The sequence below is a fragment of the Barbus barbus genome (genome assembly GCF_936440315.1).
Source record: "Barbus barbus genome assembly, chromosome: 5".
Lineage (NCBI taxonomy): Eukaryota > Metazoa > Chordata > Actinopteri > Cypriniformes > Cyprinidae > Barbus > Barbus barbus.
In genome coordinates this window covers 36,039,800-36,064,855 of record NC_136733.1, presented here as the reverse complement: position 1 = coordinate 36,064,855, position 25,056 = coordinate 36,039,800, and the positions used below count along the sequence as shown (strand labels likewise).

The 25,056-nt window shown below is 38.5% G+C and overlaps 3 protein-coding genes across 4 annotated transcripts in view; 2 read left to right on the top strand and 1 right to left on the bottom strand.

Annotated features, from left to right (window-relative positions):
* LOC306869969 (CCN family member 1-like) overlaps positions 1-25,056 on the bottom strand; it is a 1,026,947-nt gene that overhangs the window by 240,920 nt on the left and 760,971 nt on the right. The gene's annotated exons all lie outside the window — the stretch shown is intronic.
* LOC306869314 (F-box/WD repeat-containing protein 2-like) lies at positions 1,059-14,101 on the top strand. Of its 2 annotated transcripts, none has more exons than XM_079416015.1 (7): positions 1,059-1,483; positions 2,132-2,641; positions 3,533-3,751; positions 3,905-4,038; positions 11,635-11,721; positions 11,961-12,130; positions 12,376-14,101. In XM_079416015.1, exons 2-7 carry the CDS (start codon positions 2,152-2,154, stop codon positions 12,689-12,691), a joined length of 1,416 nt encoding a protein of 471 aa, XP_079272141.1. In that variant the 5' UTR covers positions 1,059-1,483; positions 2,132-2,151; the 3' UTR covers positions 12,692-14,101. The 2 variants fall into 2 exon arrangements, with proteins under 2 accessions (XP_079272141.1, XP_079272142.1); XM_079416016.1 differs by having other exon boundaries at positions 1,060-1,483; positions 3,533-3,727.
* On the top strand, positions 21,382-22,170 carry LOC306869521 (growth arrest-specific protein 1-like; the record flags this gene model as incomplete). Its single annotated transcript, XM_079416278.1, has 1 exon — positions 21,382-22,170. The coding sequence occupies one exon, from the start codon at positions 21,382-21,384 to the stop codon at positions 22,168-22,170; it is 789 nt and encodes a 262-aa protein (XP_079272404.1).

Genomic DNA, 25,056 nt, shown 5'->3' with positions numbered 1-25,056 from the left:
TTTATCATGACTTAGTGCAAACACTACTGTCTGTCAGGGTTCCTTCTACCCATATGAGAACTACGCTGACTGATTATACCAGATATCTACACTTTCTTGCTATCTGGGCTCCGCCACCTCACCTAACAGCCCATCAACTTTAATGGGCTGTTTGGGCTCAGATACCCTCAGTCGTTGGAATGTAGGGTCACCTCGCTTCTGTCATGTCATGCCTCGGTGGATATGTTGTTAACAGCAGGTGGTAGGTATCAGTGTGCCAGGGTGGGACTGTTTCGTGTTTACATGCAGCATAGTCACTATCTCTGTTCAACAGATGCACAGTCATTCTGAATACTTACACTCCTCCCTGAACCTTGTTTTTCTAAACATATATCTAAAATCTGCTTTTTAGGTTATGATCCAAACAAATCTGGCCTCACTGATATTCTTGGGTTAGAAATTTTGAGGACGCTACCATATGTACCATGGGTTAACGTCTTAATTTATTTTCATTATTTATTAATATTGCTTTGTTTTCTGTACATATGCTTATCTTATATAACAATAAGATTGTTATAGCCTATTCAATCAATCCTGAAAAATGTATATCACGTTTTCCACAAAAAAAAATATTAAGCTGTACAACTGATGTCAGCATTGACAATAAGAAATGATTTCTGACACTGAAAATTCAATTTTGCAAGAATTATTTACATTTTAATATTAAATTCTTAAAGTCATTTTATAATAATATTTTACAATATTTTTGTTTTTACTGTAGTTTGGATCAAATCGGAGAGAATAACAGATTACGTTTAAAAGCCTGAACGTCAGTTTGTTTGCAAAGTGTGCCCCCTGTTGACCATCAAGCAACTTGCACCATATAAATACGTTTGTGTGACATCTAACTAAACGACAATTAAAATATTTAAGCTACAACATCATATGGGGTTCATGCATAGTGACTCACAGCATCATTTTGCGTACAGTTTTAAAGGAATGCATGTTTTGAAAAAGTGACAGGCGGTGGACACGCCCCCTGACTTCCTCCCGCTCGTCGTGTCAAATAGCTCATCCCGCTACTTCCTGTCGCTTTAATTCCTCATTGCTAACGGAGGCTCTCTATCTTAGCCTAGCAAGCTAACTCCACATACAGAAAATAACAACAATATATGTACTTGAAATTAACGTATGATATTACGTTTTGGAATACAGCCGTTAAAATGTGAACGAATAGAGAGCTAATGATTTTTCCGAATCAAATCGTTTCCGTTAGATTCAAATATTGTTGTATGTTATAATGCTAGCTCGGGACTCTAGAGATTTGCTGACGGCAGCTAGCGGGGAGTTTCACTGTTTTGTGTGTCACTAATATTACATTGTCACCAGACAAGGTCAGATTGTGACTCAACTGCAAAAATTAAAGTTTCTCTTTTGTAGCGCGATATCGATTTGCGTTGACACCTGTTAGCTAGCGCTCTCCTCACTGATTCTGCTGGAAATGGTGAGTGTTTCTTGTCTTCTCTATTTACGTTTTACTGTTAAGCTTGGGTTAATAAGATATAATGTTATTGAATAGCTGCTGGCCCTGTTCTTGAGATTCATGTGGTCAAGAAAGAAAAGAAAAATAGATATTTTTTTAATCAAGTCTCTGGCCTTCGAGCTAGCGAGTTTGTTATAGCAAGTGTGTTTGGAAACCTGGTTAACGTTAAGTTACATGACAGCTTGTCAGTTTCTGCGAAAAGCTGTTAGCATGTCAGCCAAATAGTCATGGACAGTTCTCAATTTTGTCACATTTTTTTCTTTGTCGTCAGGTTTTGGTTCTTCAAAAAATAAATAATTAGTATATAGCTATGTAGATTACATTATTAATATAATTTTGTATTGCTTTTGATGCGGCTATGGTGGTATTGTTCTTGCTCCACATAATTGTTTTTCATTTATATGTTTATTATTGAAATGTTATGCATGTCAATTTTATTTAATTTCTTTATTTTCTTAAATATGTGGGTATATCGTATTTATAGAGTTGTAACTTTTAGTTTTAGTTTTTCTTATTTGTAAGTCGCTTTGGACAAAAGCGTCTGCTAAATGACAAAAGTTAAGTAAGTAAATGCAATGCAGAAGATCTGTTCGTTTTACGTGTCAACAGGTAGACGCCCTCATGTGCCCATGGAAAAGGCGGCTTTCGAGGGGTGGCTGGAGTCTGTTTCCACCACCTTCCTGGCGCTGAGTGACCAGCAGCGCAACCAATCTCTGGACCACCTCATCTCACTGAGTGGCGCTGCCCAACTGCGACACCTGTCCAATAGACTGGAAGCGCTCCTGAAGAGGGATTTCCTGCGCCTGCTGCCGTTAGAGCTGGCCTTCTACCTGCTCCGCTGGCTGGACCCACAAACCCTGCTCACCTGCTGTCTGGTGTGCAAGCAGTGGAATAAAGTCATCAATGCCTGTACAGAAGTGTGGCAGAGCGTGTGTCGAGACCTCGGCTGGCGCATCGATGAGTCCATCCAGGATGCGACACACTGGAAAGGTGTTTATCTAAAGGCCAATTTGCGTATGAAGCAGCTAAGAGAGGAGGATGCTTTTGAGACAAGCTCTCTTATTGGACACAGTGCTCGGGTATATGCTCTCTACTACCGGGATGGGCTGCTCTGCACAGGTGCGTTACTACTTACAGTTGTTTTTCCTAAAGGTGTGGTCAAAAGGAGATCTGTTGGGATGTTGAAGTCAGCATAAAATTCCTATCTCTATTTCTAATTATCTAACTATCAATGTATATAACCAAGTTTCTGCTACTTCCATTACAAGTAGTATTATTTACGTTTACGTTATATATTTTCAGTCTCCAGTGTGGGGATGAAATGAGTTATTGTACTCTTTCTGGATTCATGTATCTCAGGGCCATTAAAAATGATTGGTGCATGTTAATCTGAAATTAACTGAGTAATTGGTTTGCGTAAAGCTAATCTGTGTTGGATTTTTATAAACTGATCTGAATAGGATGTAGTTTTTTTTTCTTTTCACAAAGCCTTATTTGCTCTCTGGCACTAAAACAACACTTCTTTGCAAGGGAACCCAAGTAGGTAATTAAATTTAGTAGGTTTACTGGTGAAGTAGGGCTGTGCGATATATCGTACGCGATGATCTTCTGCATCTCGTCAGTAAAGTCGGTTCCGTGATTAGTCGTAAATCTCCATCACCTGCATTCAGATGGAGCGGCATTTAATACACAAAGCCGTAGATCACTGACAAGCTACGCAATATTGCGTTCATTAACGGAGATGAATCGCCTTTCATTATGAACGCTATATTGCGTAGCTTGTCAGTGAACTATGGCTCTGTGTATTAAATACCGCTCCATCTGAAAGCAGGTGATGGAGATTTACTACTAATCACAGAACTGGCTTTCCTGACAAGATGCGCATGATCATCGCATTTGATATATCGTGCAGCCTTATGGTGAAGCATGGGTAAAAGACTTTAGATATTACTGGTTTTTAATGAAGATCACGTTTGGTCGCGCACTGATCAAAGATGTCTTTCCTCTTAGGTTCTGATGACCTGTCAGCTAAACTATGGGATGTCCGCACAGGGCAGTGCGTCTACGGCATCCAGACCCACACTTGTGCCACTGTCAAGTTTGATGAGCAGAAACTGGTGACTGGGTCTTTTGACAACACCATTGCATGCTGGGAATGGAGCACTGGTGCCAAAATCCAGCAATTCCGAGGACATACTGGGGCGGGTTGGTGTCAGATTCTCCAGAAAGGTTTTCCAGCTAATGGCACAAAGAGATGAACTTTAATAGTTGTTTTTGCCTATGATTTCTGCTTTGTCAGTGCAGTCCTTCATGGTTGTGTCATGACATCAAGACATAGCGTATGGATAATCCTAAAGATTTGCTTTTTTTTTTTTTTTGCAGTATTCAGCATAGACTACAATGATGAGTTGGACACCCTGGTCAGCGGCTCAGCAGACTTCACTGTAAAAGTCTGGTCCCTGTCTTCAGGAACCTGTGTCAACACTCTTACTGGACACACTGAGTGGGTCACCAAGGTAAGACTCTTGACCAGTTTTTGTTGCGCAATGTTGTAGTTAGGGATGGGCGATGTCTTTTACAGGTAAAAATTCTCCCCATGATAAGAATTAGTGTTTCCGCGATCATAACAATAAACCCTAGTTGTTGGCATATTTCTTTGTGCGTCAGTGCGGAGTGACATCATGGAAGGCAGATGTGAAATTGCTGAAGAGCTACTTCTACACTCCAGAACTGGTTTGGTTAGGGCTGCACAGTGAGACAAAAAAAATCAGCCTGTGCAATGATTAAATGTACTACAGTAGCACATGTGCAATACAGTTTTGCATTAGGGTTCCCGCGGGTCCTTAAGTCTTAAATTTACTTGTATCAAATTAAAGGTCATAAAAAGTCTTAAATTGTACAAGAAAGTCTTAATTATGATTTCAAGAGGTCTTAAATTTGGGTACAGACCAGAATCGCGATACAGTTTAATGCAACGATTAAACTTCAATAGGTTATAAATAAATATAAGCGCTGCATGTTTCAAAGTCCAGTGCTATGCTGCTTTGTGTTCTGCCGTTACCGCTAAAAGAGTTCCAAAAGAACCTCCTGCTGGCAGAGAATGAATGTGCATTTTCAGTAAGCCTGTTGTGAGTAGGGTATTCAGAGTAGGCTGTAGTTTCAGAACAGGATTTCTTAGACCCTATAGTTTTTTATTTATTTTTTATTTATATATTATGTCAGGTCTTCCAGCCAGATCTATCAAACCTTTACAATTAATCCAGAACGTGGCAGCTAGATTCATTTTTAATGAGCCAAAAAGAATGTAAGAAATAATGAAGAACGTCACACCTCTGTGTATCAATTTGCACTGACTACCAATAGCTGGTCGCATACAATTTAAGGCATTGATTTTTGCCTACAAAACTATCACTGCCTCTGCACCCCTTGACCTAAATTCATTACTTCAACCTTACGTGCCCTCTAGTAGCTTATGTTCTGCAAGTGAACGTCATTTTATTGTGCTATCCCAAAGAGACACAAAATCACTTTCACGGACTTTTTCATTAACTGTTCCCTCCTGGTGGAATGACCTGCCCAACTCAATCCCTGCTGCTGAGTCCTTAGCCAAGAATCGGCTAAAAACACATCTCTTCCATCTACACTTGACCCTCTAACTCTAGCACTCTCTATTCTAATTCTATTGTAAAAAAAAAAAACTTGTCCCTTTTAGACATGCACTCTATACATTTAATGCTCGTTTTCTTTAGAAAAAAAAAACCAACACTAGCTGTTCTAATCTTTTTTTTATTGTTTTGTTTATTTATATAATAAAAAATAAATAAAACCTTACTACGTGTACTGTGTTAAGCTAACAAGTGCTATAATTAAATAAGATGTTAAGCTTATTTAATTATAGCACTTGCATATCATTGCTCTCTTGTTGGTTTTGATTGCTTCCATTGTCCTCATTTGTAATTCGCTTTGAATAAAAGCGTCTGCTAAATGACTAAATATTAGCAGCTCATACTGTTTTATAGCACTTGCTATTCAATTCTGTATATTATTATTTTTAAGGAATTATGTAGTTGTTTAATTGTATACACTTAATTATTGTCCTAACCAACTCCTAACCCTAAACATACCTGTTGGTAACCCTCTTGAAATATTTATCCTAATTTATTTCAATATATTCTATATATTCTTGTTTTAAATTCAATTTTACTTTAATAAATGTAAAATAATTTGAATACAGATACTAATTTACAACATCCAGCAGCACAATGAACTGTTTTGCACAGCTAAATAGGCTAAATGGAGATGGCTGACACCCCCTTTAACACTCAAGTTCACGCTAGTTCTTACATTAAAAATAAGATGGAAAGATAAAAAATGGATAGTTTCCATGGATCTAGTTTTTTCATCTGTTTGTTTGATGTTTGAATCAGGTCTCCTCTGTTGAAAAAGATGGCGCTGTCCCAACAAATAGGGTCCTTTGCAGTCCTAGAACTGCAGCCTCCGGTATTGCAGGAACATTAGGTGGTTTTTGTTCAGACCAATGTGAAAATCGACTCATGTTTTTACCCTGCAAACACGCAGAGCTGTAAATGTGAACTGGTGGATCGATAAGAAGATCATTCATTATGAAGATCTAAACAATAAATGTGTTTGTATGTTATTTAATATAATAATTTATTGATAGTTCAGTCATTTTACAGTTTAATAGTCATTTTTTACAGTCATTTTACAGTTTAATAGTTTACCATGGACATTGCCGTACCCCGCTCATATGATACTAATTTTATTTGTGCAGGTCTTAGTCTTAAATTTGAGCTTAAAAATCCTGCAGATACCCTGTTGCATGTGTATGAGCCTGTTTTCAAACCTGTTGTCCAACAAATATACCATTTATTGACATGCTTTTTCTCCAAATTAACTTCACGTAAATTAACGTACTGAACAGAAATCATTGGAGGCTTTCCTGTAGCTCAAATAGTAGAGTATGTCGCTAGCAACGCCAAGGTCATGGGTTCGATTCCCAGGGAAAGCAAGAGCTGATAAAATGTAAAAAAACTGTAACTTGAATGCAATGTAAGTCGCTTTGGATAAAAGCGTCTGCTAAATGCATAAATGTAAATGTACTATTTTATAGTATTATATACAGTGATAAATGCCATGTCGATTAGCATTGCATTATAAATATACTTTATCCTTATAAAAATATCCAAGATTGCTTGAAGAACACCGATAAACCATAAATTGTCACAGTCGTATATTTTCAAGTTTCCTCAGTTAAAATTTTTCTATCAGCGTAATTTCAGCTACAGCAATAACTGGATAACTGTGTCCATATTGGGGAATTCCTGGAGCATCATCAGTGCTAATACTTCTGGGCCCGTATTCATGAAGAATTTTAATGCAAAAAGTAGCTCCTAGTGACAAAATTCTAAGAAAATTCTTAGAAATGTGGGCGTTTACTCTTAAAATCCTAGTAAAGAAAAAAGTAATTCAGAAAGCATCTTAACCCTTAAAAGAGGTCTTAAGGTCAAACTTGTTAGGAGTACGGACGAGGACTTTTAAGGGGCTTAAGAGTTTCTTTAACAGCGGAGAAAATGGACGAAAATGAAGAGGGAGAAGAAATGTGTTGCACACAATGCATGACAGTGAGTTAATAAGACACTACACATTAGTTCGTGCAGGGATCATGTTTGTGACTGATCTTATTAAAGACATGCTAACATCTCAGACACCGTGCAGAATTGCCATAGCGCCAGAAATCACTACAGTAACATATTTGGCAACTGGAAAAATGCAACTATGCAGTAGTGATGATTTGGGTCTGTTACAGCACTTATTAGGCTTATATGTCTCTGTTCATTTCCTATAAAACACAGTAAATATGCAGGGCCGGCGCCAAGGGGCTGTGCCTTACTGTGCCCCCCCCCCCCCCCACTTTCCATCCTCTCCCCTCCTTGCTGAACGCGATCGATTTTGAAAGCGAAAGTACCGATAAAACAGCGCACATAATGCGATTGCACTCTTTAGCGAGCGTCAGCAACTGCACGAGATCACAGATTGCAGCCCCCCCACCCCTCCGACACACACACACACACATACACAACGTGATTTGTGCCCCCCCTAGAAATTTAAATGCCCCCCGATGGAGGTGCCCTGGCGCCGGCTCTGTAAGTATGACAGAATGGTAAATAAAAAATTAAGAATATATATATATATAATGTGTGTGTGAGAAAGAGCGAGAGGAAAAATTCCGCCTGTAATTTCAAAGTGAAGGCTTATAATATACCCTACTCTTAAAAGCACTCTTTTATGTCCTTCTTGACAACCAACCAATCACAGTCTTCAAAAGATTGTGTCATACATAGCAACGGGGTCAACCCCGCCTCCTCACTAAGATGAAAGTTTTTGTCTTTTCCTTACTCAGAGTTGCTCTCAGATCGGTCCCGAATCGCTCTTAAGCTAAGACTCCTACGTAAAAGTTTTTAAGCTAAATTAAGAGTTTTCTGAGAGGATTCTTAGAATCTTTATGAATACGGGCCCTGGGATGCATATGTGGTAGGGGTGGCACGATGCATGTATTCGTAACGAACTGTCATGGTACGGGCATTTCGGTTCGGTGCATGAGGCCTTACAATGAATACAGGCAATTCACCCTCAATCCAGAAGGGGGCGCCCACAGCAATGCACCGCTGTTTGATAACCGCCAGCAGAAGAAAAGCGAATGCCATGAGTTGCGCACTTGAAAACAAAGCCCACTAGACAAGTGACCATGTGCTGATTCTGAACGCGTCTCTCACATAGACTGACAAAGGAGTATACTTTAAAGGCTTTTCACTCAACTGTTTGCGAAATGGAGCTTTGTGCTCATGTATCCTACCCCTCTCATTTGGCATAAATCCAAATATTCCATAATATTTCCATATTTGCGATGTAACGTAACTGAATGCTAAACTATTATTTATGTAAATTATATACTTTGTACTTCAGTTGCGTTCCAGCGGTGACACAGAGGCGGGTGCGCTGATGTTTGTATTTTACTTTTGATAAAGTACCAACTTTAGCAATGCTGGAACTGATGTGTTTTGTGTGTGTGTGCGCATGTGACGTAATCTCTTCAACTGTTTCCTTACACCAGCAGAATCAACTTTAAACACTGTAAGGTAATATGTAATGTAAAGGGAAACAGTTTAATTTAGCTCAAAGGGAATCATTTTATAGGTAATTTGAACAGACTCACTGTTTCACGGCTGATCACGGAGTCGGCAGCGATTCACTGAACGAGCCATATAACATCAACTCTGCACTGAATATTAAAATCCAAAATATAATGAAAACACTTAAATAACACAGTAACAAGATCGGCAGTTTAAGAAATTAACTTGTAAGCACAAAACACAAGATACTTCTCTTTTCAATATAAATAAGGCTTTATTTGATAAGTCTAAGACTGTAAACTAATGTAAGTCTAATGTAAACTAATCTAACACATGAACACAAGCATTCAGCTACAGCAATAACTGGATAACTGTGTCCATATTGGGGAATTCCTGGAGCATCATCAGTGCTAATACTTCTGGGATGCATATGTGGTAGGGGTGGCACGATACATGTATTCGTAACGAACTGTCACGGTACGGGCATCTCGGTTCGGTGCATGAGGCCTTACAATGAATACAGGCAATTCACCCTCAATCCAGAAGGGGGCGCCCACAGCAATGCACTGCTGTTTGATAACCGCCAGCAGAAGAACAGCGAATGCCATGAGTTGTGCACTTGAAAACAAAGCCCACTAGATAAGTGACCATGTGCTGATCGCGATCACTATATCGCGATTTGATTTAAGTGTACTGACCTGTTCTTTATTTATTCATCACAAATATGCCAGATTACTTAAATCCGCGTTATACAGTAAATTTCCGGTGTTATGACTAGATCGGTGCTTCCGTCCATGTTTTCAGCATTGAGGTTGAGGAAATCATAGACCCTACTAATGAGCAAATGAGTATGATAAGCTCATTGTGAGAGTAATATACGGGAACAATGTTTATTTACGTTATAGCATTGCATCTCACCAACTAGGTGACAACCTAGCGTTAAATCACCATTCAACAGACAAAAGCCACCACCGCACTGCTGTCTATTGAACTGCAGAAAGATACTAACTTTTCAATCTGCTACGTTACTGACAAACTATGCTGTGTAAGCATGAGTGATATCACGATGTGATAAGCATGAGTTCTGGGACACGGCGCGGCTGATATAAACACAAGCACTGACTGTCGTTAACCGCTCCGGTGGCCACAAACACGTGCAGTGATACGCAGATCAGCTCTCACGTCTGCTGTTAAAAATGAACCATCCGTTCATCATATAATCATGCTAAAGTAAAAATTAGAATCATTGTAATGTGAGGATCAAATAAAGGTGCGGGTGGGTGACGGACGGATAATTTGAAGCAGCGGACTCGTGTGAAGTTTGAGCTCATCTACACTACACTGACCTGGGTCGCCAGTAGCAAACAATGGAGCGTGCTCTGCTAGACAAACTAAGTAATTACACCATTTATAAGCATTTCATCTGCGTAATGGCGGTGCTCATCGTTTACTCTGGAAAAAGGTCTATATGTTCTTTGGGGGGAAAGAAAGTTCATATCGGGGGCATATTTGCCGATACGATATATCTGCGACAGGGTCATATCGGCCGATAAAATCGGCAAAACGATATATCGGTCTGGCTCTAATTACTACTGTACTACTCTGTTCAAAATAAATGAAAATAAACCGAGCATAGTAGATTTGTTGTTTTTATTCCTGTTGTAACGAAATCGTATCGAACCGTGACCCCCGACCCGAGGTACGTACTGAACCGTGACATCTGTGTACCGTGCCACCCCCACTGTAAAAAAAAAATCCATAAAATTTACAATAAAAAAACTGGCAGCTGTGGTTGCCAGAATTCTACAGTAAAAAATATGGTAACAACATTTTAAGTTTTAACTTAAATTTACTGTTAAATACTGTAATTTCATTAACTGAGATAATGTTAATATACCAACCTATTGAAGTACTGAAATCTGTTTTGTACCTTTGAAATACACTGATTACCACCAAATGCAGGTGGTGATGAGTCACATGATGAACCAAAGCCCATCACAAGCAGCTTTTAAATATTAACCCTTTAACGCGTACGATCACACCGGTGTGATCGGTCTTGGCTGGTACCTGGAGCGTACGATCACACCGGTGTGATTCGAACGTTAAGTGCGTCACGTCATCAAATGCTGAATTCAAATATGCTTTCGTGCATTGGCTAGCGCGAAGCCAGATTGCACACGCTGAGCACTTGTCATATTACAAATATTCAGTGTTTTCAACCATGTAATGTTTATTTTAGGTTTCAGACTTTTGAATACACATAAGTACTAGCAAAACCATACATTTATAGTTTGTAAAATACACACTGATGTCTATGGAAGCAGCAATAATGATCCTTACAAATATAAACACCTAAACACCATCCTGGAGAGACTCATTAAACTGAAATATGCAATAAACATTAATTTAACAACATTAGATATAACATACAACCCTAATAAACATAACTGACAAGAAAAAACTAAGAAGAAATATAGTTATTTCAAAGAAAAAACATCAAATTCCAACACAATTTGAAATGCAACGCAGTGAATTCTGGGAACATCAGTTTACGGTTTTTCCCTGTACATTTTACAGGAACTTACCGTTAACCATTTAACAAGTTTTTACTGTAGTATTTTCACAGTTTTTTACCGTTAAAATCACGATAATATTTTACAGTGTGTGGAGTTTCTGTGCGCCCTCTGGCTTATTATGTGTGTACTCAGTAATGCTCACAACACCCTATTTTGAGTAAAAATAGGAAAGACAATAGTTTTCTCTAAAGAACCAGGATTTGTGTTTTGGTGGCTGCATTAGTTATTAATATTGTTATAGCAATAAATACCAGAAATTATCGTGATATATTTTTAGGCCCATATCGCCCATCCCTAATTGTATGTGTATTATTTAGCTATTTTTTTATTTTGGAATTTAGTTTAACTAATTTTGCACCTATACGGTTCATCTGTGCTTGTTAAGGTGCACCTTCAAAAAAGCCAAGTGGAGTCCATGATGCACAGTCCTGGTGACTACATACTACTGAGTGTTGATAAGTATGAAATAAAGGTAATATAAATCACTTGTGCAAAATATTTTTAAGCTCCATGAATATTTAGCAAGTTTTTGGTCATTGCATTAACATAGTATTAACTTAATATCATTATTATTATTATTATTTTTAATCGCAGATCTCACAGTTATTGTCAAAACCAGTATTTTTGCATCACCCCTAGTTGCATTGATGTAGTTATTTATATTTTAACTTCATATGGATACGATATTTATCTGGTTCTGTTTGTCCAAAGGTGTGGCCTATAGGCTGTGAGATCAACTGTAAGTGCTTAAAGACTCTATCTGTGTCAGAAGACCGCAGTGTCAGCTTGCAGCCCCGATTACAGTTTGACGGCCGGTACATTGTCTGTAGTTCAGACCTGGGCATATACCAGTGGGACTTTGCAAGTTTTGATGTCATCAGGTACATTAATTTCTTCCCCTTAATTGTTTAACCAAGCTACTAATAACCCTGTTAAATAAACTATCCTTTTGACTGTTTTTACATTAGAGCGCGAACTGTCATTTGTTTTAAAGTTAAAATTAAGAAATGTTGTAAAGTATTTGAGATTCTGAACTATTTCTAGGCCTCAAATCAGCAAATTTGTGCAACTATATATTGTTTTATCAAAAGATTAATTTAATTTACTGATTCTTTCATATTCACAGAGTCATCAAACCACAGCAGGATCCCTCCAGTCTCTCTCTGCTTAGTTTTGGCGAGGTGTTCGCTCTGCTCTTTGACAACCACCACCTCTATGTTATGGACTTGAGGACTGAGGTCACCGTGGGCCGCTGGCCACTACCAGCCTACCGTAAATCCAAACGTGGCTCTAGTTTCTTACCGGGCGTCACCTCATGGCTCAACGGGCTGGACGGCAAGAACGATGCGGGCCTGGTGTTCGCCACTAGCATGCCCGACCATAGCATTCATCTGGTTCTTTGGAGAGAGAACGGGCAGAAAGGCGGAGGTGGTGAAAACTAGCCCTGCACTTTGAAAGCAGGCAGGACTTTTACGAACACAAAAAGAAGAAAAAAGGGTGCTCTCTATTTGAAAAATATTACAGCCAATCAAGTTAGATAATGCATGGACCAAAGTGTTTTCCCCTCCTCGCTTTTGTTTCCATTCGCATTAGGGATTCACTCTTGCTTCACTCTCTTTCTTAGTCACTTGCAAACCACGCATTCAACACATTACGATCTATAGAAAAGAAGACAGCTGGAGATTTGCAGCACAGAGCATAGTTTCTCTCCGTAATGTGAGCAATCCAAGGTTTTTGTTTGTTGAAGATTTAAGAGAGATTTCCCACTGAACCTCAGAGTTGAGCTCCTTTTGATTTCACACCAGTGAGAGGTAGCGAAATGATACGGCACCACCGGAGCACAGATCGCTTCACAGCAAGCATGATCTGTAGATTTGGTGTGTTTTTACAGGAATGACAATGAAGTACTTTTTTGTTTGTTTGTTGGTTTTAGTGTTACCTTTTCAACAAATTTGTGTTTCTTTACACATCAGGAATTTTTCTTTGGACACAGAAATGTTGCCTTAAATCTATGATTTCCTATTGAAGTAATTGAATTTGCAGACCTCTGCATCCATAGACGCTTGCTTGCACCCCAAACATCTGTGTTGGTCATTTTGCTGGAGTTTTGAAAAGGCTGATAAAATGCTGTCTGAATGAATCAAATGGCTTTTGTATGAAGGTCATTCAGAGGTGGCTTCTCGCTGTTACTGACCCTTGGTTTTATTTTTCATTCAGTTTATTAGTCATGTGCCTTTTGTTTTAACACTTAACCATTAGCATTTACAGTGTCACATTTTGAAATCCAATCCTCCCTCAGTGACAGAAGAATCAGTTTTATGCTTTTTTTTTTTTTTTTTTTTTTTTAACCTAATGTAACCAACACTGTAAGAATTAGTCTTACTACTATTTAACCAGAGTAGATCACACAAAAGTGTTTCTTGTGAATCTCATTGAATGTTCATTTTTAATCTTTATTTTTAAAGACTGATCTTATTTTTTTTGCATAATCCAGGCTAACCAGCCTTTGTCACTTTATATAGCTGCTTCTGTAGTTCTGTATATCCCCCTGGAACAGATCAATTTAACTTATTTTTTCCAAATCATTAAAACAGTGTTTTGGGTTGATCGTTTAATGCATTTTTTCACGTTCTTGCTCACACATTTCAGTCGATAGATACCGTATAAAATTATGATTAAATATCATTGGGGGTTTCTTATGATGTCTGTATGCACTGGTCGTGTTACTTCACTGAAATGCAAACCTCACAGACCATAATGGCATCCATCTATCATTAGCAAAATTCAGGTTTGTTGTTTGTAAAACAAAATAACATGCTGTCTTACAAATAAATGACAGTAGCTAATGATAGAAGTTGACTTTCTTTTGTCTCATGATATTTGTCATTTTCATTACGTGGTTTGTGTCAACATAACCTCTGTTTAAGTAACAGTCGTCTTATAACCAGAATTACAGGAGGCTTTCTCACGCGAGGAGGAGCATGTTTTATTCAGTTTGCACACTAGAGGACGATGCTGCAACAAATTTATTTGGGGAAGAGACTGATGGAAGGATAACGTCTAAACATGCAATAAGTGGGGTGGGGGAACAAAAAACTTCTACGAGGGAGAATGAATAATGAATTTTCATTTTTGAGTGAACCGTTCCTTGAAGTGTGTAACAAAATGATTTAAAGCTTGTATAAATTTCAGTGTCATTCCCACAGTTTGATGCTCTCTTTCCAGTCAGATGTTAGTTTTCCCTCTTCTAGCTTGATTGTCTCTCAGCTAATTTATATTCCCCCTCTTTTTCCTTTCTTCGCCCTCTTTTTCTTCCCCCGAGCTCCCCCTCGTGCTCCTCCCCTCAGCCCCTCCAAAACTCATTGGAAGGAGTTAAAGCAGAAGAATAACATGGCATGTCTCTCTTATTCCCTCTGTCTCTCCCTCTCAGCCTCCGTGCCAGTGCAGAATTAATGGGCCATTTGGGCTAAGCATTATGGCGTGATCCCAAAACTTTCATTCACAATTACTCATCCATTTAATAGACCTTTTTTGTCCATGACCAAACGTAGGATAGGAAAATGCTTGAAAATATGCTTTATAAATGGTAAGACTGAATTGAACTACATTTTATAATCCATTTCAAAAGATTCCTTGTAAACTGCTTTCTCGTACTGTTTATAGCCTTCGGTGGTTATATCCATTGTTAGGAGAGGGATTCAGACATGATTATAAAACTAGTTTAATATACTAGTTAAAGCTGAAAGAATTTTAAATTTATAGATTAATTAGATTCCATATTTTAGATGTGTTTTCGTTATTCTAAAAGAAAAGAATTGGTGGGGAATGTTAAAGTTACTTTAAGGTTATGTTGTGCAATTCTGCCAAGTTATTGTTTTCATTCTTTTTAAATCTAGAAATGTTTACTCAATGACATTCCAGCACTGGAAGGACCGGGAAAAGCTGTTACCCTCCGCAAAGGGTGAATTATGAAGATGTAACGACAGAGATGCAATTGAAAAGCGAAGCATACCCCTCGAGTGAAAGTAAAATGCTTTATTTTGTTGTTTCAGTCCAGAAGGTCTTCCCTTTTCCAAGACCACCCACATGAAAAGATTTATATCTGTATGCATTGAAACCACAAGCAATTACAATGCAAACGACCACTCTGATGGGCTCCATATGCTTAAAATTGCAATTGTCAATGGCAAATATAGCATATTAAGTCTTGATGAGATACATATATTCTAATCCCTTTAATGATTTGTGCATGTTTAATTATGAGTGCTCTAAACATATTGAAAAGGCATGTCTGCACTGTTTCTATTATAGGATGAGAGAACACACACACACACACACACACATACATACACTGGTGTTTATTTTCACCCTGTCCGCAGACCAAACATGATTACAAGTTCTACAGTCAATATTTAGATATTGCGGTTAGGCCCTCAGCCATGCTCTCTATTCTCCTCCCCTCAATGTGTGCATGTCATCAGACAGGATATTCCCACTTTTACTGAACTGATCTCAGTACTGTGACAATCACTGTAATCGTTACAAGACATTTCTGAGATATAGTTGTCAGTGCATGTGTTCTGAGACAATTGGCTTCTGTGGTTGCATCTTTAACATCCATGGGAACTTTCCATTGCACAAAAGGTTTGCCACATAATTTCCCAATCCCATAAACCCATAAAAGGACAATATTGTATCTTAACTGCACCTGATGCATTAGCAGTAATATGTATGTTTATACTGCTATATGCCTTTTAGAGGTGGTTAAGGTACAGAGTTTTCCATTTAAAGGTACGAGTGACAAGTTGTTGCCTTAATGGGTTAGTTCACCCAAAAATGAAAATCATGTCATTAATTACTCACCCTCTTGTCGTACTGAACCCGTAAAACCTTCATTCATCTTCGGAACACAAATTAAGACATTTTTGATGAAATCCAAGAGCTTTCTGACCCTGCATAGACAGTAATGAAACTACCACATTCAAGGCCCAGAAAGGTAGCAAGGACATCACTAAAAGAGTCCATGAGACATCTGCGTCCTACGTGTCATGGTACTCTCGTGAATGCACAGCAGAGAATGACACAGAAGAGCTGTTGAATAAAGTTATTTCTGTTTTCTTTGCGTGCTAAACGTATTCTAGTAGCTTCATAAAATTGTGGTCGAATCACATGGACTACTTTAGAAATGTCCTTACTACCTTTCTGGGTCTTAAACGTGTCAGTTGCGTTGCTGTCTATGCAGGGTCAGAAAACTGTTTTTATCAAAAATATCTTAATTTGATGAACGAATATGAATGAAGGTCTTATGTTTGGAACTATATGAGTGTTAATGACAGAATTTTCAATTTTGTGTGAACTTTCCTTTAAAGGTACAAATTTTGCAAAAAAAATTCTGAGAGTAAAATGAAAAAACCTTGCACTTTCACCTCAAAATGGCTGAGAGCGGCTAGAGTTTCACACTGTGTTTGAAACTCGAATGCAAGCATGGACTAAATTCCAAATGCACAACCCAAGTGGGAATTTAAGGCAATGTGAGGAAAGCTCATCTCTGTAGACTTACACATCGATTTATTATTGCTAGTGATGACATTTGTCTAACGGAATGCTGATGTCGACTTTAAAGACCGGAAAGACAAAGACCGAAGAGAATACAGGTGGTGGAACAATTTGGGAAAATAAGTCTCTGTTACCTTGTTCAATCCTAAAAAATATCTCAACATTATTCGGTTGTTTGATATTATTGATGAATAATACTGGTAAGAAATCATTGTCTATATTAACTGCAAGTTTTTCTTAAATTGAATTACTCATTCCTTTGTTTTGAAGTCAGAGCATTCTTCCAAACCCATTCCTTTGGAATACTGTAATTATCAGACGGGAAACTAACATAGATGAAGTAAAGATATGTAAACATCTCTGAGTTTAGTCTATGTTCGTTTACCTATTCAGAAACTCACTGTCATCTGTGTTGATGGTGGTGAGCTAAAGACCCGAACAATTCCACTCTCCTCCCCTCTCTCCAGCCCTCCACGGACAGACAATAGATCATTCACAATGCCCTGCCTTCATGCCACTGATTGGCTTACGGTAAAAAACATTCAGGCTTCGTGGGAACTTTCCAACCGAGATGATAATCAGAAGGGGGAGGGAAGGGAGAGGGACAGATACAGGCTACAATAGGCAAGAGAGACCTTATTTACATCTCATGTCCCCTCCCCAAACAAATCAACAACAACATGGGCCTAACGAGAGGGACAGAGCTGCTGCCATTACACATGCTGCTAAGCTGAAGCTATGGCTTTACTTCAGCGTCTGTACATATGTGATGTATACTCACTTAAACATGAATGCAGTACAAAATATTGAGTTTTTTGTCAGTGTTGTAATGATCATGGGAGTTGTTACTATTGATGAGAAAGTGAACACCAGAACTTGGAGTTGATTTGTAACTTAGTGACCAACAAAACAGCTGCATGTGTGCAACTGTTGTCTGGCTTGCACACAACTAAACATTAAACGACGATTGTTTCAAAGACGTGATTAAAAGTTTGGTAAATTATTATAAATTCTATTCAAGGAAACAGCTTTATATATCAGCTCTCAGTTCTGTTCTATTCATTTTACAGATACTTTACTGTTTAAATATCACCAGACCATTACTTTAGGGTCAAGTGCACTTTACAGGCTGTCTAAGTGAGGACAGCAAAGGAGCAGCAAACAATCCATGTAATGCTTTTAGCTGAGATGGTTGACTATACAATATAGCTTTTTACACACTCACAAAAAGTTTTATTATGATAGAAAAGATGAATGTGTGACATACTAGACCTTAGCCACACATTACAATCGTGGAGTTTCAAAGAGGGAAATTCCATCTAAAGTATTTGCTCAGTTCAACAGATGGTATTTGTATAAAGAGCTTTAGAGAGGGTCTTCCTAATAAAAGACCCGGCAAATGGCTGCAACAGCTCATTCAGAAACATTTGCTTAAGATATGAAAAAAGCAGACGGTTAAGCAAACACAGACCAGTGAAAGTAGCGGAGAGACAGTTAACAGCTGTTTCCATTAAATCAGCTCGGTGGAGCCAGGCCGTTTTGGCAACAAACTAATATCATAGTGTTCAATCGCTGTGCCTTTGAGAGCTTCTTGACGAGGGAGGTCCTGATGAATACGTTTTTGGCAATGAGGCTTCAGTGTGTGTAATCATTTGTGACAGTGGTGGAGACGTGAAGACTGAGACTTCTTGAGCGCTGAGAAAGCCATGTGCCCTCTTTCCAAAAAAAACCTCAGCATTCCTAATCTAGAGTTGTTATGACTTATTGTCACTGTGGGCAACAGTACAAAACGGTTTCGATAAAAAAAGGAAATTCTGTGTCATATAAAGTAAATGTCTTCATGTATTGTGATTTTTTTACTTTGGTACTTTTCAATAGCTCTTTTAATCATTAAAGGAATGGCACTTTTGTAGTTTATACCTACAATAGTTTTAAGTATGCTACTGGTTAAAGTTATGAAGAACAGAGTTGTCCCAGACTTCATCTGAGTGAGAGAAAATTTGGTCCACTACATTTCTGGCCTGCGTCCAACATTGACATGATTCAGGCTAGATTTCAGTAGCATGCGTATACGAACAGAGCGCAAACTTCTCTAGAACTGTAATTATGCAAATACTTAGACACATCTTAGATCCAGGTCTTTCCACTGAAAGTTCTCTTTTCGTTTTTCCCCTGATCGCAAAGCCTGGGCTACTTTTCAGCAAAAAGCTTGGCAAGAGGGGACAACCGACTCCTCAGAGAGATTCTGAATACATTTCACAGCAGTTCTCTCTATAAGGAAAGGAAATGCCAACATCTTGTAGTAATAGTCTCAGCAGATTGAACAATTTCGTCCTTTGTAAGGAGCGAAGCCTTGGAGTTGCTTGGAGTCCTCTGTGTGTGAACGATTCTGTTTTCTCAGTGTCGGGGCAGCAGTTTCATTGCTTGTTGTGGAATAGTTTGCGTTTTCAGAAAGTGTGATTGATCTATTATTTTAAACGTTCATGTTCTCCCGAATGAAATGACATCAGATAGCAAAACTGCAGCACTTTACTCATTTCCAATCAGTTCAAAACTTCATTTCTTCACTTCAACAAAAACAATCTTGTGAGAAAGCTATGTTGGAAATAGATGTGCTGTATTACAGTTCTTCTGTGGAATGTTAGAGAATTTGCATGAGACTGTTTGCTCCTTTCCTCCCAAATGGGCCATCTAATCTCTCTAATTGGAAAAAGGAGAAAATGTTGAAAGTTGGGGGTGGGGTAGATGGCATTTTTGGCCAGCTGCCCGAGCTTTGTGGTTTGAGCACTGCAGTGTGATAGGGTCAATGTAGCATGGGTAACACAGTCCGCTCTGTTCTGCAAAGACTGCCCCTTCTCATTCTGCAGATCTGGGCCAGGTGATGATCATAATCAGATACTGAGAAATGGAAAGCACAGCATTATTCCATAAACATGTATGTTAATGTTAAATATAGCTATACATCAAATTTGTAACATCAAATATATCTAATTATAATTTTATAGTTTATCTGATTTTATCTCTCAAAATGCAGACCTGCTATGTTGAACATGAACAAGAGAAAGGGTTTTGTATAATTCTGTGGAGTACATAATGAGGAGATGGGAAAGTTTTGGGGTGAGAACAGAAGGAAAAAGAAAAGATGTGTATTGGAATAGCTGTTATTTTGCTTCATTTAAGCAATCAATCCAACCGGAGACGATCAAACGATTGTTCATGCAATCATCTGCAGACCAAATGCAATGCCCAGTACATGTCATCACAGAAATCACCTAAGTGAACTTCCTACAAGTGTTTCTAATAGAAGCATGCGTCCACATGCCTTGACTTTTGGACAAATCTTTAATAACTGTTGTGTAGATTTTGGACTTACTGAATGAGACCCACTGAAAACATATGAATATAGGAATGTGCATCACAATGGAGCAGTGATGATTGCAAAAAACAACTTTGAAATCCTTTTGTTTAAACAGACAAATCCAGTTCTCCAAATAAAGCCAAATAAAACACACACACACAACTCTCTGTTATTTCATTTAGAAATCTTTTATTTGATCTTAAGGGAATTATGTTTTATTTTCTTATGGGTATTTAAAACAAACTTGACCTGAACATTTCTCTTAAAAATGTCAATGAAATGTAAATGAAAGCAATTAAGCTATTTCTCTGAGATTTCAAAGTATCAATATAATTCCATTTTAATAAATAAATCAAACAAAATAAAATTATAAACTGACACAGTCTATTGTAATACCATGAACTCAAATACTTCCCATAAAAAGTGTTCCTCCATGATTTTTATTTGGAGTGCAGACACACGAACACTTATTAAAACACTTCTTAAGACAGGCTGAAGCTAAATAAGTTCAAGTAGCCTAATAACACATAATTACTTAGAATTGAAAATAGCTAAGCATCGCTGTTAGGGTACCGAGGACTGGGCAGGGACATGTAATACACTTTGATAGCCAAAATATTCCAGCACTGTGTCACCGTAGGCGGGGTCTGACGCTTTATCAAGTCAAATTACGGCTCGCACCCTCTCCACATTCTCGACCTTCATCAAGTTCTGACCTCCACCCTCCAAGTGACGTCAGAAATCACAACAACTGATCAGACCAATAGTGTGCTGCATGCATACTTCTGGGGTCCGGGGAACTGAACAGATCCTCCAAGACATCTCACAGAGAGAGGAGTCAGAGTGAGTTGAACTTTTTCCAGCTTTATGCAGTGTGAGATCGCTTTTGGGATGTTTCGATGTAATTTATAAAACGTTGATTCCTTGCTGGATTACTGCACAAAGAGCAGCGAGAATAGCGTAAAGACTTCACGTTTTGCTTTCGCGGCAGTGAGCAACCATTTGGTGTTTTGTCCATGGAGGCGTTTCTGCGGATATCGAAGGAACAAATATGAGCATACTTAACTATCTGAAGAGGTCAGCAGAAGAACGCGAGTAAATGGAACAAGAGGAGTTGTTTATCTCAGTCTCTGGTGGAGACACATTATGGGTTATAAACCAACGAATGGAATCCCTTGATCTAATAAGTTAACTTTTAAGCTTCTGCAACTTCACGGAATGGCAAGCTCTGGTAACTCTGCAGTCATTCCACGGCTGCAAATATTGATTTTGTCCATCGGCTGTGCGTTGATATGTTATAGTCGTCTATCCACCGCATCACCGGCACACAACCAGCGCTTGATATGCTGGCAAGCCATCATGAAGTGCCAAGGAGAACCGGAGTGTCACTACGCGTACACTCAATATCTACACGCGTGCGGTCCGGTGATTAACGGCAACAGGAAGAAATGTCCCAGCCATTGCATTTCTTCCATCATTCAGCTCAATCTGACTGTGAACGGCCCGGCACTGGAGGACTGCGAGTGCGCCTCGGACACTCTATGCAAGATGACCAAGCGAGCCATTGAACCCTGTATGCCCAGAACCAGCCACATGGGCTGCACCGAAGCGCGTAAGCAGTGTGAGAAGGATCTCGAGTGCAGCACCGCCATGCGGGACTATCTGTATCACTGCAGGAAACTGTTCGGCGGAGACCGCTGCTCGGACGACTGCCGGCGGGTCATTACGAACATGCGCTCCATCCCCAAAGCCCAGCAGCTGGACACTTGCGTGTGCGACGGCACAGAGAGGCCCATATGCGAGTATGTCAAAGGCAGCATGAAAAACTTCTGCTTTAACGAACGGTACGGCGGCAGTGGCTTTTCAGATACCGAGGACGACATGGACGACGACTATGAGACGGATTATGAGGACGAGGAGAGTGATGCCTGGGATTTAAGAGCACAAAAGAGTTCGATCTTGATGTCCACCATTTTGACAATTTCTTCTCTTGTTGTAATAAGATAGGCTAGGGCATGTGTTCAAAATTAACTGCATATTTGCCCTGGGTGGAAATAATGGGGGGAATTCGGATTTCCCCAAAATTAAGCCCTAACACTCCCCCAGACATGGACGTAAAAATAAAATGTGTGTGTGTGTGGAGGGGGTTACATACACAAGTGTGATTTCAGTCCAAGTATTAAGACACTTGGGAAGTCTCAAGGTTACTAAAAGCAACAGTTCCCGCGGTAGAAGTAGCACATTACTTATCACTTTATTGTAGATGCAGGGCTACACACAAAAATATAACAAGACCTTTTGTGTTTTGTATAGAACTCCTTTAGTTGAAGTGCGGGCGCACGAGACGACTCTCAAAGGCTACTGACAGAAAAAAATAGTCCCCTGAAAGAGTAATGGAATAATTCCCACATTATATTTGGTCCTATTAGCTGCCCGCGTTAAGTAGCCTATGTTTCAATGGGCAAAACATGTTAGTCTCGAACTTGTTGGTTTGGGACTTGGCTAGAAAGCCCTGTTTTCTACGTATAGGCGCTTAAAATGTACAGGTAGAGACAGAAACAGCCCACTGGATAAAAATAAAGAAGAAAATGTGAGGAGAGGAAAACCAGAATCCCATAGCGAAAGGTTGTTTTTAAAACCCTGTTGAGCTACCAAAATCTGCACACCATGAAAAGGAGTAATTTGTCTTTGATGTAAAGAAGATATGTTGGAAATATGTGCTCCGCTATATATTAAGTTATTATGAACTATTGTGGAAACTGCTATTCAAAGAGATAAATAAATATTGGAAGTATATTTTTGTATGAAAGATTGGTTAGTGTATACAAAATGATTATTGTAAATGTGTATAATGTTTCTGTATCATATAATTGTGTGAATATTGTTGATAAACAATACCATGTAATAATGTTCATAAAGATTGGCTTCAAATGATTCCAAAGATCATCTGACTTGTGTCTGGTTATTTCACTATACAAACTAATACAATAACTTTACATGCAGATCTGATGTCAGGTAAATTAAGGTATGTTTTTACTTTCTATTGTACTACAAATTTTAACGTACCATTCAGAAGATATACTAATATGCTATAAAATGAGCATTAAATATCCCAAGTCATTATAAAGCAGTTTAGTCAATAATATTCTATCTGCCATCATCAAAAAAGCTTTAATTTCCACCTGACATCACCTGCAGTTTTAAATGTTACCAAAGTCATTATCATGAGCATGTGCTAGTCAAACATTTTGGCTCTGTCTGTGCCTGCACTTGACCTTGTAAACATAAATGTTTACAGAGGGAGTTAGTCTAAGTTCCCAGAGACTCTCGACATCTAAGGAAACAAATGAGGTTGTCTTTAAACAGGATCAGAGTTGAGCCTGAGCCAAGAGACTGGCTTATTTGTTCAAAGCCTGAGTGTTTATTTAAAGTCTTCACTCTGCTGACAAGGAAAAAAGCGGTGTTCGCGTGAATGAAGCCTCAAGTAGCCATCACAAACGCACTCAACCTGCTACTGTGTGTGTAAGTGGGCTCGTCGCTGCTCAAAGGAGTTTGCTTCTCAGTGTGAGTAGCACTTGGGTAGTACAAATCTCCTCTTAGATTCCATATGCCTCTTTGTTAAGTTTAATATAACAATACCAGCTTGATACCTTATTAGCATTCCAAATACAAAAGAGCAATAAGGTATTATGCCATACAATATAGAATTTGCCATTTCCCCAACACCTTAAAAAAGTCACAGAAACTATTCATTGAAAAAAATAGTGAATTTTTATGCTGTGTTAGACTTCTAGCGATCCAAGATGGCAGCCGTGTTGCTTAGTTCATTTCAAGGCAGATGTGGGACAAGGCTTCTTGGTCTTAATGAAAGAAGGAGAAGTTGAGTGGCACTTCTGTCATGCTAATGCTAAACACACAATAGAGGCAGTACACAATGACCTGGCACTTCATTCTGTCTTCTAGCTGACACCTCTAGAAAGAGCAGAGTGAACGTTCTTGAGAGAGCAGAAGTAATGTAAATGATGTTAATCTGGTCCAAATGGAGGAGGTTACTTTTTCAAAAACTACATTCTTCAAAATTTGTATACCTTATTTGTATTTATACATGTTAGAAATGCATTTTAATAGAAAAAAGTACAAATTTAAATACTTTATTTTTGGGAGAGCAAATACTTTGGATAAATTAGCATTATTTTAGTTTCGTAAGGAAAACCTTGGGGATTATTAATTTTTTTTTTTTGTGATGTAAAACTTTGTCAGAAAATATGTATGTATTGATAGTCTGGAATTTAGTTACGTTATAATGTATAAGCAACAACAATGGCATATATATTTTAAAATATTTTCTGAAAGTATTTACAAAAAATGCATACTGACTCCTAACTGAACTTTTCTGCTTGTTGTAACAAAATGAGGTGAACTGACTATTCATCCTCATCAGGTGAAGGGCCCCACTGGGACTTTGCAAAAGGGAAGCCATTTCTTAGATCAGGCATGCTGTGTTGAACCTATCACATCCAGTTTGGTTGAGAACAGACCCCTTTAAAACTGACAAGACTGTTGTTAATCCAGTTATGTCCACAGATTTGAGTGTAAAGGAAGTGAAAAAAAGCAGAGTAGAAAACGTTGTGTTTAAGATTCCTATTACTTTCAAATTCTCAAGTTCTTTTGTGTAACTTGTGTACAGATTGAGTTGGCTTTCATGTAAGATTCAGGATGTAATAATAAAAAAATATCACAATAGTCCTCCCAACTGAACACAGTTCGTCTACATCATGGTGTTACATAAGAAATGAGACAAGGAGCAGTTTCTCTTTGTGGAAACTTTATCTGTAGTACATTTCAGCTGTTGACATAAACCAAACATGACAATATTTTGAGAGGGGAATGCAG